The 16,102-nt window shown below is 42.5% G+C and overlaps 2 protein-coding genes and 1 long non-coding RNA gene across 3 annotated transcripts in view; 2 read left to right on the top strand and 1 right to left on the bottom strand.

The window, feature by feature from the left end:
- LOC126402757 (adenylate cyclase type 6-like) overlaps positions 1–2,628 on the bottom strand; it is a 44,352-nt gene extending 41,724 nt beyond the window's left edge. The window contains exons 1-2 of the mRNA XM_050064997.1: positions 2,377–2,628; positions 22–219 (exon numbers count right to left, since the gene is read on the bottom strand). The gene's annotated coding sequence lies outside the window, so the exon portion shown is untranslated. The remainder of the gene's footprint in view (positions 1–21; positions 220–2,376) is intronic.
- Positions 2,629–3,160: 532 nt separating this feature from the next.
- LOC126403185 (uncharacterized) lies at positions 3,161–8,899 on the top strand. The gene is made up of 5 exons (XR_007571296.1): positions 3,161–3,197; positions 6,382–6,444; positions 6,520–6,591; positions 8,480–8,520; positions 8,614–8,899. It is a non-coding gene; the product is annotated as an uncharacterized LOC126403185 (long non-coding RNA).
- Positions 8,900–9,234: 335 nt separating this feature from the next.
- The window catches only part of LOC126403190 (voltage-dependent L-type calcium channel subunit beta-4-like), a 30,692-nt gene continuing 23,824 nt past the window's right edge, over positions 9,235–16,102 (top strand). Inside the window, exon 1 of the mRNA XM_050065706.1 lies at positions 9,235–9,479. Coding sequence (XP_049921663.1) covers positions 9,441–9,479 — 39 coding nt within the window. The 5' untranslated portion in view covers positions 9,235–9,440. The remainder of the gene's footprint in view (positions 9,480–16,102) is intronic.

The raw sequence follows: 16,102 nt of genomic DNA, 5'->3' as shown, positions 1-16,102 counted from the left end.
GAGAGTTCAGGATCCTCTCACCTGTGTGGGCTTTATAGTGTGTAGCAACACTGCGCTCTCTGGCCAGGCCACTAGTTTATCCCAGCGAGCACACACCATGAGCTCAGACTGGCCCGAGGCATCAGAGGTGTGTCTGTGTTTGAGCCGTCCTTCTTTGTAGAAACAGTCAGTGTGTCAGCCCTATACACCACCAAGTGCCTTTATAGACCACCTGTTTTCCTGTGAAAACACACAAACGATACACATGATGTTGAGCTAACATCGCCTGAGGAGATATCACCTGAGGGTCAACATCATAATGGACACATGAACACCAAGGAAAACACTTATTTGAATTGCATCTGTTGATGGGATGACTCTCTCGTGTGCATGTCTTTGTGCATGACTCTCTGGCATAAAGTTTGACAATCAATAGCGGAGACAGGAAATAATATCTAGCAAATGGCTTGTCCGCTCCACTCTCGCTCATCACCTTCCCCCACCACCCTGGGCTGGGACAGCATTACCATGGAAATGATTTTCTGTTTTGTTTGCAAAACACTGAATTGTGACAACAAAATCTCTTCCAATTATTACCTCATGCTGCGGGTGCCACTGGTCAATTTTGCCATCAAGCCATAAAGTTAAACAGTCCTATTTCAACAAAACTCTCCGACTGCTGTTTTTTGAACACACACCGAGGGGGGGCTTTTGGAGGACACTAACAACTCTTCTTGGTGGATAGCACTCTGCTCTGCTCTATCACTGCAATCTGCCCCTAACATCTTGAGTGGGCAAGAATGGGTGTGCTCTATTTGACAACAAAGGCCTACTGAGTGGGCACCATCTGAGATCAAGAGCTCTCCAGTCCGGATTAAATTGTCCATGCTTCCCCCATTAGCTTTGATGACTCACTATAGCTGTAGCTGGCTCCTGGCAGCACATGTCAAGGACACTGCTAACCTCTAAACTTAATAAGCAAATCTCTGCCAGGCGGACTGAGGCTGAGACAAACAGTGGGAAGGAAGCACATGAACTGCACACATGGCCGTGTTTACAATCAACAGCATCTTGTAATGTGAGTTGCTCAACCAGCACAGACAAAAAATCTAATTGAAAGGGTGGTTTCAGATAAACATTGTCTCTGGATTGTGACTAAAATACATATTTTAAATAAATATTACTTCCTAGATAGCTTCAATTAATTAAACTCCTTCTGATAATAATCTAGTAATAAATAGCCCTATAATCATCATGATGTTTCACACAGAGAGCATCACTTTAGCACACTGACCCAGTGTGGAGTAATGCAAATATATGACCACTTCACCTTCGGCTCCGAGATTACAGGCTTCCTGCTGCAATAACCTTAATCCTCGACTCACCTTTGATACATTTACGACAGGTCAGGCAGCGGCATGCGGCTCTTATGTAATACAATCTGTACATGCATGCATCTGCCATTGAACATAATCTGTACCACATATGGGCCGATTTGAGTCAGCCGTCCTGCATGCGCTACAAATTAAGGAGATGCTGATGCGTTCACTCACATTTCAGAATAGATTAACAACATCTTGCTTCCCTTCTCCCTGCACATGATACTCACCAGCAGCCCCCCTGTCACCACCGCTAATACAGGCCTGATGTCAAAAAACATGTTTAGCAGTTACACGTGTAGGCCCAGGCTGTTTGGATGCGGGCAGTCGGCCGAAGCGCATTACATAACAGGACGCTCCAAGTAGCCTACAGGCGAAGTCGACAGCTCTCCGTGTTCAAATAAACCACACTACACATGCAGACACTGTACCACTGGGTAGCCTCAAGTCAGCCTGGAGTCTGTGGGCTGCAGGAGAAAGTGCAGCTCGACACACATCGCCGCCTTTACCAACTTACCAAGAGTAAAACATTCCGTCGGGCAACTTCAATCTTGGCACTGGGTCTCCTGATATCGCAGGGATGTGCAGTCCAGCTCTCAGGACTAGTGTACAGTGATAATGGGCTCTACATACTGGGCCTGTCTCCCTCTATATAAACGTCATTATGTTTAGACTCCAAACAGGTCACCGGGCGAGAAGGAATTGGCGAGACTGCTGTGGGCCAGCATGCAAAATGTAACACAGCTGATTTGTATCTTAATCGCGGTTTAGAATAAAATAAAGAAGTGTATGTGAATTGGCTGTTCCTGCATAAGGACCAGTGCTTAGTGTGTGTACAGTCCTGCAGGACAGTTCAGTCTGCCGCCGCAATCGTCACAGCAAAACACTGTAGTACAAGTCAGCTGTTGGACTGCTGTATCCTCTTACTGCGTTTCAGTTTAGCCGAGCCGCAACAAATTCACATTGTGCAGAGCCCAAACACAGCCGCGGGAAAGCTTAAGATAGGCAGCGTACTTACCATTGGACATCCTCGTTACATGAGTAACTGTAACACCGCAGTGGAGCTCCAGTTTAGCTCCTCGTTCAGTCTCCACGCAGCCGCCGTCACGCGCTTCAGATGCGGGTCTGGCCCTCTGGATGAAGGTACAGAGAGAAGCGAGGAAATAACTGCGAATCTGGCCGGACAACCTTCGCTCTTCACAGCCAGAGCTACAGTGCATTCCCACTGCTTCGACCTCCCCAACTCCCTCTCCCTCTATCTCTCTTTCTCACACACACACACACAAACACACAGACTGTACACACTCACACAGGCTGCATTCGTGAACACAGGAGTCCCCCTAGAGGTGGCACGAGTGTGTCACCTTTGCTGCAATGTTGTCCAACTTTTGTTTTCTCACTTTTACATCACTCTACAATGTCACCCACATAATACCACACCACACACATTAGAAACATTACGCATTTTTACTTTCAATTGGCAGAAAACAACATGAAACTCAAACAGTGCCCTCAAACAGCACACCCAGACATTGTTATGGCACCACCTCGTGGAGAAAATGTATGATCACTGCCCTACAACAGTCACACTGAAACTACTCCACATCCTTTTCTGTTAAGTGTTTACATTCATGAGAGGTTAAATGATAAAGGCAGTAAATAAACAGGATCAGGTTTACAACCAGTCAGTAACCAACCAGCCATCACATGATTATGTTTAATCTGTAAACCAGTAAAGCAACATTGGTGTTGACACAGAAGAATGTGTTGACTTTTCACCCTTTAAAACAACTACACACCCTGCCAGATCCCACCAGGAGCTTTCAACATGACATTACAGTAAGCTGTTACACCACTGCATAACATATATCAATATAAAGTTGAGCTAGCAGAGTAGTTTCTATGCTATAGTAATTAGAGTGGGCTGACAGTACAGGCCTACTGCACTGTGCACAGCTTAAACAACAGCCTAATTCTACTAATGATTTTCCCATGCAGGTGAATCCAAGTGTCACAGCAGCAGAAGCACAAGCGTGACACATATTATGCAACTTTGAAAACCTTTTTCAAACTAAAATGCATCATCTACACTATGAAGCCCTCAGAAAGTACTACATGATATATATACAAACATAACTATAAAGTGTATTGAGACAAAAATAGTCACTGCAGTGTAAACAACTTAAAAAATATAGTTATTGCACTTGTGCCAGTTAGTATTCTTTATTAATAGTTAGTATAATGAGTTATGTAGAAATTAAATCCTAACACAAAGGAAAAACAACATCATTATAGCTGAGGTGAGAACAATGTGTCTGCAGGTCCTTAAAAAGTCTTAAAATGTCTTAAATTATGACAATAAGGCCTTACAAGTAATTAAATAGTCTTAAATTTGAATTTGTGAGGCTACAAATATTTTATGTAATCTCATTTAAACATCTTTTGATTTCTTTTTGTAGAACCAAGTGAAGCTTTTCTATGTAAAAGTCCACATTTGTAATGTTACAAATCTTTAAAAATCTATAATACTGTCATTTTGCTCCATACTTGCATACAACACCCAGCTCTGCGCAAGACCACATATATAATACTTCCTGCAATGTTCACCTGTGATGCTTAAATAACTAAAACATGACTTGTCCAAAATCTGTGCTAAATTTGGTTAAAAGGTGGTCTTGAAAGGATTTTAAAAAGCATGTAAACACCCTGGAGACTTGTAAAGCCAACTTAAATTTATCCAGCTTTGTTCAGACATGAATGTAAATATAGACGAATACACTGTAGGTTGCCATTTCATCAGTTTTACCAGCAGTCGGCGCCATTGATCACTGATAGTTTCAACAGTCTATCTCTGTGCAGGTGTTACAATTGTTTCCTTCTGTTTGAGTCCCACTTCAGTCAAACATGTGTTTTGTCTGTTGTGACTTCACATGAATGTTTTACCTTCACTGTGCAGAGTGATGTATGCACAGTTGGACACTAGAAGGATGTTTCCACATTCATCTGCTGGAGGGGGGCTTTTCTCTGTGTTTACCTGAAATCTTAGTTTAACAGATGTGTGCCTGCACAGTTTTGTGACATCACAATGTGTTTGGAGGTCAATCCTGGTCCAGTATGAAACGTCCAAGCTAACATTTGTATGTGGGTGGTAAATGGGCTGAAAAATGGGCCCTTTATTGGACCATATTGGCCCTGTGACGACCCTCCTCCCATACTCTAGATGGCTCTCTTGCTTGTTTTAGTCTGTGTTGCAGGAGCTAAAAGGAGGGTCTACGGCTGACTGAGCCACACCTGGGCCCGGTGTGTTCTCCAGCATAAATGCTCCCTTTGCCGTCATTCTCACTCTCTCTCTCTTGGCCCAAGGACAGCTCTGGGTTTTCTTCTTTGTTTTCCACACATACACACACTGCCACGCACTTACACATGTACCTCATGACTGATTACTGACTATACATGTTGTGGTTTGATTTAACTTATTTTCTATTGTAAATAAATTATCATTATTGTCAGCCAGCTCGTTTGTCTCCCGTGCTTGCCATAGCTTTTCAGCTGGGCTGTGACAGCCCCATTTGCCCACATGGGTGGGTTTACCGAGTGGGCCCCAGCTAAGATGCCCATTTTGGACCCATACCCACTTTGTACCCAGGTAGCCCCCCAGCATGACCCATGTGACCAATGCTGGCTGGGTTTGAGCATCCAGTGCACAAACACTGAGGATGAACTTTACAGAGAAGTAGGAGAACTCTGGTGTCCAGTAGTTTAACGTTTAAAATGTATAAATAAACAATATTTACATAGTCTGATTCTGGATTTTGAAAAGGAGTACTGGAGACTGGAGATGGTTGTAACTTTTTTTGTCTCAGCACCTATAACGTGCTGAATTTTTTTGTTGAGCTCTTAAATTTTGACTCAAGGTGCCCTTATTTGTCTACTACAAAAAGCAATGTTTCCAACTTCTCCATACAGAATCATTAACTGATGTCAGAAACATCAAGCTCCATTGTTACACCCTGCCTCAATACTGGAGTATTTCCAAAAAACACACACTAAAAACTGATACATACACTAACAACAAATTCCTACTAAGGTCTGTGCCTGTCATATGCTTAGTACTTCATATGGAGTGAGTCTGCTGTGTCAGTCAGGACATCCTCTCGCTGCACACTGAAGACTTTATAACTCCTGTGATCGCCCACACAGGGCAGCTGTGTTTATTTGTTCTCTGAGGTAATGTCTTGCAGTATCTGCAAGTATCTATCTTGCTGTCATGGTTAGTTTGCAGAACTTTTTAAAAGTTGTAACAACAATGTCCCCTGTCAGCCATTGTTTGGCTAGCTGCAGCAGCACAGGGGTTTGAAATGAGCATATAGATGAACTGCCTCACATTTTGACATGACTTTCTAATCTTATACAAGTTACATAAATCCAACTTCAACAGTATCAAGACTAATCAAAATATTGACTTGGTCCAAAAAAATACTTTCATACCTTTTGTACAAGTTTTGGCTGTAAAATCTGTAACCTCTTTTCACAGCTATTACATTTCACATATGAAAAGGAGGGTGCTTTGCTAGAAAATTTTGAGCATTTCTATGCACAAACATATGCCTTTTCTGCATCAATTTAAGGTGTAAATGTCTTTAATTTTATCAAAATAAAAGTCCCCTGCTACTTTCATGTTTTCATTAATATATACAAATAACTACAGACCAATATTCAAACTACATTTTCTTTCTAAAACTCTTGTTTTAAGTAGTTATTTTAATTAATTAATTAATTTAAGTAGTAGATTTTTTTGGGCATTTTTTGCAGGACAGTTAAGTGTGAAACGGGGAGAGAGGGAGGGGATGACATGCAGCAAAGGGCCACAGGCTGGACTTGAACCCGGGCTGCTGCGGCAACAGCCTTGTACATGGGGCGCCTGCTCTACCACTAAGCCACCAACGCCCCGTTTTAAGTTGTTTTTTAACTGTTGTCCCACCTGCCTAAAACTGCATTTTTGAACATTTCCAATCTGTTTCAGAGGTCTTCACTGGATCAGCTGTACTAAGAAAAACAAATGACCTCCTCCTAGCTGCTGACACGGGTAACTGCTCCATTCTCTTGCTCCTAGATCTGACTGCAGCCTCTGACACTTTGATCACTCTATTCTCATTCACAGATTCAAGGAATGAGTGGGGGTCTCTGGTTCTGCTTTAATCTGGTTCTCGTCAACGGAGCCCTGATTGTCTCTGTCAGTAACTCATTTCCTTACTTGTCTCCTGTGGTGTACCCCAAGGTGCCATACTTGGTCCAGTGCTCTTTTCCATTTATTTTCTTCTGCTAGGCCACAATATTTAAAAACATATCTTTTCACTGTTATGCGGATGTCACACAGATATACCTCTACTCAGAGCCGAACAACAAGAGCAACTTAACTGACCTCAATAAACGTCTTCATCAAATTCTGGATGGCTGCAAATTTTCTCCAGCTCCATGACAGTAAAACTTAAGTTATTTTTTGGGACCACAGCACTTGACTAACATTATTTCCAGCCTATCTTTGCACCCGCAGTGAAATAACATGTAAAAAATCTTGGGGTCATATTTGATTCTGAATTGAAGCTAGACAAATATATCAGTCAAGTAGAAAAATTAAGTCTCACACAGCTTTGCACATCTCCAAACTCAGATCAATTCTCTATACTTCTGACATTGGAGAATGTCATCCATGCCTTCATATCCTCCCGCCTAGATTATTGCAACTCATTATATTTTTGTATTATTATATCCCGTTTGTAACTAGTCCAAAATGTAGCAGCAAGAGTTTTAACAAGGTCAGAAAAGGGAGCATGTCACCCCCATTGTCTGTTAGCTACAGGATAAATTTTAAGATTCTGATGTTCGTCTATATACTGGTTAACAGCCATGCCCCTTCTTACATCATGCAGCTCCTCTGCCCGTACACTGTAGCCACTTTTGCCTGTTCAAGGCTGGAATATCATGCCATTATGCCGCCTTGCTTTTCTGTGAGGTACAATCACGGAAAGGGGGCACAAGGTGGTCTTGCCTCTGAGCCGGGAACAGAGTAGTAACAGCCCCAAAACGAGGTCTGTGTAAAATGTAAAGCTGGATGTGACGGTGGATGGAACAGGTGTGACGTTTTGATTACACATTATGTTGGCAACCCAGCGCAGAAGATTTAAAAAGCAGCTGGTAGCAGCTAGTGGCTAACTCAAAGACGAAGAGCAGCAGCTGTAAATGTCCACAAATCGGGAAAACAATGAGGTTTGGTAGCTCCTTACTCTCAGAGGACGAGATCAGCTGCAATATGACAAAAATAAATGACTGTGATGTTGAAAGCACTGCTGCTGATGCAGTGTATAATCACACAAAGGAGCAGCGTGATGTTGTTTGCTTCTGTATAAAAAAGCAAAGGAGGCATAAAGAAGTGACGTCGTAGCTGCACGTGGTTAGGTTTAGGAAAAAAGAACAGGGTTTGGCTTTAGAATCTTACGGGACACAAACACTGCTCTCTTGGGTGAAAGTCAGTGTTTGTTGGACCCATCCATCACCCCTCCCACCCGCCCCAGTCGGACTTTCGCCACCATAACCTTTGTCCTTGTCCCGCCATGTTTCCCCCTGACACCACCAGGCCCCGTTAAATTATAATGGCAACCAGCTGCGTATCATGCCGACGTTAATGGACACCTTTTTCGTTGGTTTCTGACAGCGCAAGTCTCTGCCCAAGCATCAGATTCCGATGACTTGGGCTCGATTCTTCCCTACCGCTGATATTTTCATGAGACATCTTGTCATTATTGCTGCTACTGTCACAGTGTAGTGACAATATAAATATAGCCTACATGTTCTACTTACTGAGGGGGATTCGTCCCCTGCGACCCCTGGAAATCTACACCGATGCATGATGCTCAAGTCATCCCTTTTTAGTGACTGTGGTGCTGTTACAACCCTCCCTCTCCCCAAGATATAATTTTAGGAGTTTTTAATTCGATATTTGAATTTGTGGGGACACGAATTATTTTGCAAGTATTTTATATGTGTCTTGGAACATGTATGGAGGTGATCTTCAAATCTGACTTGCAGTGGATTTTGCCAAATGTTATTTCTGCTTGTCCCAGGTTGTCACAAACTCAAACAAGCTGCTTCAACCCAGGACCGTGTGAGTAATCACAAACCACAAAAGGTGCTCCAGTGTGTGTGTGTGTGTGTGTGTGTGTACAGTGACTTTCTCCTGTCTTTTTGACATTGGCAGTATACCTGACTGGGGCGGTCGATTGGCCCTGTGTAAATGGAATGCGTTTACAGGATGTGAGGGGGCCAAAGTGCTGGATCAGTGAAAACCGAGAAGACCCGCATCTCACCCCTGCCTGCCTGCCTGGACATCCTCAGCCAGCGAACACAAGACGTCTCCTTCCGCTGAAAACAGCACCTCAACCAAACTACAACAAAAGGAAATATGGGAACCTCTCAGACTCTGACAATTACATAACAGTGTGGACTATAATAATCTTCTCCATGCGCGTAATGGCTCATCCCATGTCATTCATATATTTGCATCCAGTTTAATTCTGTTAATATGAATTCATGCTGTTAAATCTAATAAAAAAAGAAATGTCAGTGAGTGACTTAGGGCACATTTTCAAGGGAGCTGATGCCAAACTCACAGACCATCATCACATATTCAAATTCAAAAACAGAAATCCTGGTGGGAAAAAAGAAAAAGCCGCAGAAAATTCTCGGGGACTTGGCTGTGTGAAAAGTGCAGGTCTTGCATAATTTATTAAGAAAGCTGTAATCTATCCATCCGTGTGTCCGTGCCTATGGCTTTGTGTACAGTCATTGATCATGCCGTGAATCCAGAAACAAGAGATTTAACAGCGCAGATGCCGCCGGAGCTCCACATCCCAATGAGGCGCTGAGCAGCAGCCGAGCCGTTTTCTCTCGCGTCTTGTGGAAATGTTGGGACGAGGCGCGGTGCTCTGTCTTTAGTTGATGCCTTTTACCGTAAAACAAAAAAAGACACTGTGGTTTTTTTCACCCAAGTTGGGCTGAGGTGACCGAGATCCCCGTTAACTGCGGATGTCCCTGACCAATTCAAGCGTCTTTCTGCTCAACGAGGTGGGTTGTTTTCAGTTTGTCTCTTCTTTTTGGATCTCTTCAGGGATGATGGAGGTAATTAACAAATGAATGAGAAGAAAGGGGTTTGAAAACAAGCTGCATACGTCGTGTAGCCCTTCATTACTGCACCTCCAGACATAAACAAGCACTAAAAGGTAGGAGCAGGTTCTTGTTGGGATACCGATAATTAAATCAGGCACGCTGACCTCACCGGGAATCTTTCACTTTGGAGGAGTCTCGGCATGTTGTTGGCACTGTCAGTCTGCCACATGAAATTAGGGACAGATAGATGTAGCTTGATTTTAAATGTTCACAGTAAACATGTGCATGAAATAATTGGTCAGCAGGAGCAACAGATGAAAATCCAGCTCTGTTGGACTGTTAAAGCTTCCACCTTATCATTTATTCGGTTATGGGAAAAATAATCACAGCTCTGCTCCAGGGTGAGCTACAGTAATTGCATTTAAGATATAATAATGATTTTGTCACATATCAAACATGCAGTGAGAGGGTAATAAATCAGGTTTTACATATATTTGAATGAGAAAAACATTCATATTCCTCTACTCTTCAATCCATGGCACTACACGTGACTTATACGTGCATGCTTATGAAGTTTATGTCATAATAATATTCTTACTGTATACTTTTATTACTTTTTGCAACAGAATGACATCAGGAAAAGATTCATATTCACAAAACAAAATGAATACCTTTGGGAAATACACGCCTACATAATAAAGGGGAATATAGAGTGGACCTTCCTTCTGTAACAATGTTGTCATGTGTAGCAATTGATGACGTAAAAGCTGTAAATGCAATATGCATGGGCATGATGTAATTCAGCTCAGTGACTCAGAATTGTAATCCCTGTGTGTTTCCAAATGTAATAATGCTCTCTTGGTGTGAGAATGTGATCCACTAATAGCTGGTGAATAGAGGACAGAGGATTCTGTTATTATGGAGAAAAGTGTGATGAAATAATGACGCAATCCTCTATAAACCACAAAACCTATAGTGTTTAATATTTTAGGCTGTTTCGTCTGTTTTTGTGTGTTTGTTTTAACATGGGTGGAATATGAGACAATGAGCCCCTGGGCACAGATATGCAAAAGGCCCCCACCACCGTTCCTACATAGGAGACCCACAGACTTTGTGGTGTAGTTGTTATCTATCATTTTGTGGTTTTGGTATCTCTGTGGTAATTTTGTGTCTGGTTGTGGTAGTTTAGCGTCTATTTGTAGTTGTTTTGCGTCTTTTTGAGGTAATTTGGGGTCTTGTTTTTCGTCGTTCTGTGTCTATTTGTAGTTGTTTTGCATTTCTTTGTGGTAATTTTTGGTCTTTTTTGGTCGTTCTGTGTTTGTAGTTGTTTTGCGTCTCTTTGAAGTAATTTATGGTCTTTTTTTGATCATTCTGTGTCTATTTGTAGTTGTTTTGTGTCTCTTTGCTGTTCCTTTGCATCTTTTTGTATCTCTTTGTCGTTATTCTGAATATCTTCTCAGTTGGTAGGTATTAATTTGAGCAACATTTTTCAGGTGAAGGCCAGGGAGGCTCCCTGAAACTTTCAGCCCCTGAGCCTGTGCTCAGTAATACATCACTGTGTTTGAGAGTTGATGACTTGCTTAACCCTGATCATCCCAGCCATTAACTCAATTTTTAGGTTACTCTTTCCGGTCTGATTAATAGAAGAAATAATCAGAGAGAATGATTCTGCATTTTCCATAATTAACACAAACTTCTGAAGCTTGACAAACTGAGGCCCACCTGTGAGATAATCCATGATCCAGGACACCTTTGGGGCGTCCATCTGCATCTCTATGAGCTTGTTTCCCACCCAGAGGGCTGGACTGTTTTGAAGGTGCTTGAAAAGTCAAAGCACATGATTTTGACTGTGCTGCCAGTCTTATCCAGCTGGGAAAAGGTCCTCTAGAGGAGCTAGATGATTGCAATATTTGCTTCAGTGTGTGTCTGGTAGGCAAACTGCAGGGGGTCGAGTCTCTGCACTAGATTCATCCGGTGTGTCAGAGTGCTAAAAGTCTCTCTAGCATCTTGTTGAAGAAGGTTTCACTCTTCAAATTAAACATCTCGTCTTGAAAAACAAACTGCAAATGACTTACCCAATTTGTGCCATTATGTAACATTTAGTGAGGTATGACACACTTACTTTAGAAAAATACTGAGGAAAGAGAAAAGTTACTGAGCAGAGTTCTTTGAAAAGTAAAGTAACCAGCAAAATTTGTCTCACTTATTTGTCACATCATTGATCAAAGGTTTTAGGTTGCAGCATGAGACGGAAAACAAGACTGGAGTTTGGTGCATTTCCTGCATATTCAATTCTTCCCATTGCAGTAGTGCAGAGATTAAATTTGTGTTGTTTATTGATGATAAATGGAACTTCACAGTGGTGTGGACTGGAGTCACACGACTTGAACTCGAGTTAGAACTGAAAACCAAATTTGATAACTTTAGACTCGACTGGAAAAAGACAAAAGTACTTGATACCTTTCTCCAGGCCCAAAGATTAAAAGGTTTGTTTGAATCAATCTGACAACATCCAGACATACTGTAAGGGAGAATCATAAAGACATAATCTTACATTACTGAGCTAGTTGGGGAAAAAAAGATACCAAAGATAATTTTGTTCACGTACAAAAATTACTTGATGGCCAACAAAAAACAAATTACAGATGGAGACACAACAACTTCCAATACATTTGTTTTAACAAAGAAAAGTATTCCTGATTTTTGTAAACTTAATATATCATTATTCTATTGTTAAAATGGCAGAACAATTGGTGTAGAGCGCATTATTAGTCTCTTAGGACTTGAAACTCAAAGTTTAGGACTTGGGACTTGTCAGTATTGACTTGTGACTTGCAAAACAATGACTTGGTCCCACCTCTGGCACTTTGTAAACAATATGTAAAGTGTTAAAGGCATTGAACACCCAATTTAAAGCTGGCAGTATGAACATGCATGCCCATGACAAATAATTATGTTATTCATCATCACATTTGGAACAGTGATCATTGCTTAATGTCTCATTTCATGAAGAAGATAACATGCTTTTATTTATTTGTTTTGGACTGCAGAGTGATGTCATGTATTTTTGGAAATTTACAGGTAATATTTACATTAACAGCTTGAAAAACCGTCTTGTGCTGTGGTTAAATGAACTGCTCAGTGATCTAACTAACTGCCCCAGATATTTGTAATACACTGTATATATGTGTGCTTTATCTGTACATAAAGTAAAGTGTTTGTGCAAAGAGCTGCTTGATGACACTATCACTCACTTCACTGGCGTCCCAGCAGTCTGTTTACCTCCTCCCGGTGTGCGCACTTCAAACAGGGATCAGGTCTGTGTTGGAACACACGCTGTACCTGCATGTCTGAACCCATCAAGTACTGTACGAGCCTCATGAAAGGATTTGGCAGCAGCCAGGTGTCATCTCCCTCCACTCAAAAATCAAAACGCAGCATCCCCGCTGCCTTAAAATAGCCCCTCATCCATAATGCACCAGCAGCAGCTCTGCCCACAGAGGCGCTTCTTATGGGACAGACTGACAGACATCTGCACTCAATGCTTGGGTGCAGCTCCTAAAGCTGCTCTCTCTCTTTTCCCTGCCTGTCTCGCGCTCGGCGCAAAGCACTGTGGAGTTTAACTTTCAAACCTTCATTCATTCATGTTTTATTCACATCTACTGCTCATGCAGAATTCGAGTGAATGCCTGCTCCGTCTCTCTCTCTCTCTCCTTTTTTCCTCCTCTGCCTCACTGTTTCCTGCAACCTATCCTATGAATTATGAATCTCAACTTTGCTGGAGATTTTCACATCACCCGTAGTCATGGTTTTATGCTGTCAGACCGGTCTGTCTCTAGATACATTTTGTTGATCTCACACTGTGTCTTACGCACAACGTTCTGCACACAAATTAACACAAGAAGCAGATACAGCCTTCTTCTTTTGAGATATTTGGTTGGTTCGTGCTTGTTTTTTTTAAACCTCCCACATCCACATCTGTACACATCCATAACACACACACTCGGCAGCTGAGCAGGTGTCAGAGCACAGCCAGCCATGACATCTACTGAACACACTCAGTGAACAGAGGGCTACACAGGGGACGCCTCCACATGTCGAACAGAGACAACTTACATGGCTCCCATATCCCCTCGCCACCACAAGACTTTCTCCTGTCTCTAAACTTTTGGCTTTTGACATGTTGAAATCCTCAGGGGCTGAAATAAAAGTGTGATAGGACTGTAGATGGCGGATTTTCCCCTTTGAGATGTTGTCTTTGTGAGTTATACAGCGTGGTTGTGGATAGCCCTGTCTGCGTACTTGTGTGTACCTTTGGTCTGGAGCTCATGGTCATAACTTGATATATTAGTTCCAGTCATTGGAAAGCTTAATGATACAACATGCAATTATATTTTAGAGCAGTGGTTCCCAACTGGTACAGCCACGGGGTCCAGATTTCTCTTTGCTCATTAGTTCAAGTTCCACACAGTTTAATATATTCAGCGTCATACTTGCGTTTGGTTATCTTGTTGAGCTAGCTTGCTGTCGCTGTCTCTGTCCAGTAGCTGTCTGTTAGTTACTCAATCTACAGCAGGAAATGGCACGTTAATATAAAAGCTCTGTGTCGGTACTTCAATGTACTTCAATATAAAGTGTTTTTTATAAACCTGTCCATTCAGAATGAACCTGTGACCCACTTGTGGACTGCGACGCACCAGTTGGGAACCACTGTTTTAAAGTTCTTTCAGCCTTGTGGCAGCAGCTTCAACACAGGCCTCCAGGAAGTGCACCTGACTTTGAAGCCAATTTGACATAGCGGCCAAACCGTGTAACTACAACTTGGGGCTGTTTCATGTGATGACATTGGGCTGAAAATACTTTTTCCAATAGACTTTAATTGTGACAGAGACATCTGTAAATCAGTGGATACTATTTTTTGAGTGTTCTATTCAGTCCAATAGCATTTCGAAAGTCTAGAAGAGCCGCCAGATTAAATCATTTTATTCCCATTTAAGTTAGGCTATGCCGGGTATTAGCCCATCAGCTGGCGAAATCTCTAGTGCATTTATTCAGTGGGCCCGACAATGTGGAAATCAAGCTTATTTGGCGTCATGCGCCACTGAGCAACTATCATAGGAATGACAGGGCCCCGCCTCCAATGCTGTATCCAGTTCTCTTTATATATCCATGCTTCAACATGACACTGACCCCGTGCACAAAGCCATGCACACAAAGGACAAAGCGATGCACACAAAGAAATATGTTTCCTGACTTTAATGTGGGATATTTTGACTGGCCTTCACCAAAAATCTGACCTCAGCAGCATCAAACACTTTATGGAACACCAGTTGTGAGCCATGACCTTCACCTACCATCAGTGCATGACCTCACCAACACTCACGACGTTGAGTGGGAGCAAACCTCACAACTATGTTCCAAAATTGTGTCCTCCCAGAGGAGTGGAGGCAGCATGTTAATTCCCGTGATCTTGGAAATAGATTGACAGTAACATATGGATGTGAAATTCAGGTGTCCACATACTTTTGTCCGTTATGTGTGTGAGAATCCCAAGACGTGACTAAAATGAGAATATGGTGCTTCAGAATAAATTTTTCACTCCGATCTGAAAGTGTGGATTGATTCTACATCGCAGTAGCAGTGAGATGAGATTTTCGTAGCCTGGTTGTCGCTGTGAGATATGATCTCATCCAACCTAACTACACCTGGTAATGTTGATCTCCAAAGCGATGTTCTGTCGTGAATGAACTTAGCATGCGGTTGCGATACAGAGTCCCATTGGACAGGAGAGGTAGAGATGAAGAGAAGCGAGGGGAGCAGCAGAGAGGGTGGGAAAGATGATATGCAGAGCGGAGAGAGCCTCACTGACGTAGCAAAGGGTTGTGTACTGAGAGTGGTGGAGAATAAGAGAGGGGGGGGGGTGTAGAGAAAGAGAGAGGGATAGACTGCTTACAAGCACGCTACAGTACACTTCAGTGTTACCCAAGAGAGAGAGCACACCATGACTGACTAGCAGAGAGAGCGAGCAAGAGAGACGGGGAGTGTGCTCTCCTACCTCCAACTGAGTAAGTACGCTGCTATCTCTTCTGCATCTCATCTCTGCTGCAAATTGCATTCATGGCCACTTTAAACCTAACAACAGATCTATACAAGCTTTTTGATTAATATCTGATTAGATGGCGATAAAAGATTTACTTTGGAGAAACAGGAAAACCTCTCAACTCCTGTAATTTTGAGTGAAAGTTTGATGTGAGTTGACGTATGCGGCTGTCAAAGTGGGGCATGGCTGGTTTTTCATCTACATTTGGAGCGCTTTGAACAAATTTGATGTACGTCCAAACTCCTCACCCTCAGCGCTGACATTTCTGTGGAAAGTCTGAGTTGCACTAAAGCAGAAAATGGCATTTAGTGCAGTTGTGTGACAGAGGAGCAGTGGTGGGAAGCTGTGGGCACACTTGCAGGCGTTCATGCTTTCTCTGTTGGTGGGGGGAAGGAGTGCATTTGGGACCGCTAGGCTTCCTGTGTGGGGTCAATTAAATACTGCATGAGACAGAGCACTAAAAGCCTGTCCCGTAAGGAGC

This window comes from Epinephelus moara, chromosome 16, assembly GCF_006386435.1.
Source record: "Epinephelus moara isolate mb chromosome 16, YSFRI_EMoa_1.0, whole genome shotgun sequence".
Classification (NCBI taxonomy): Eukaryota; Metazoa; Chordata; class Actinopteri; order Perciformes; family Serranidae; genus Epinephelus; species Epinephelus moara.
The sequence above is the reverse complement of the archived record's forward strand: the minus strand, read 5'-3'. Positions and strand labels throughout refer to the sequence as shown.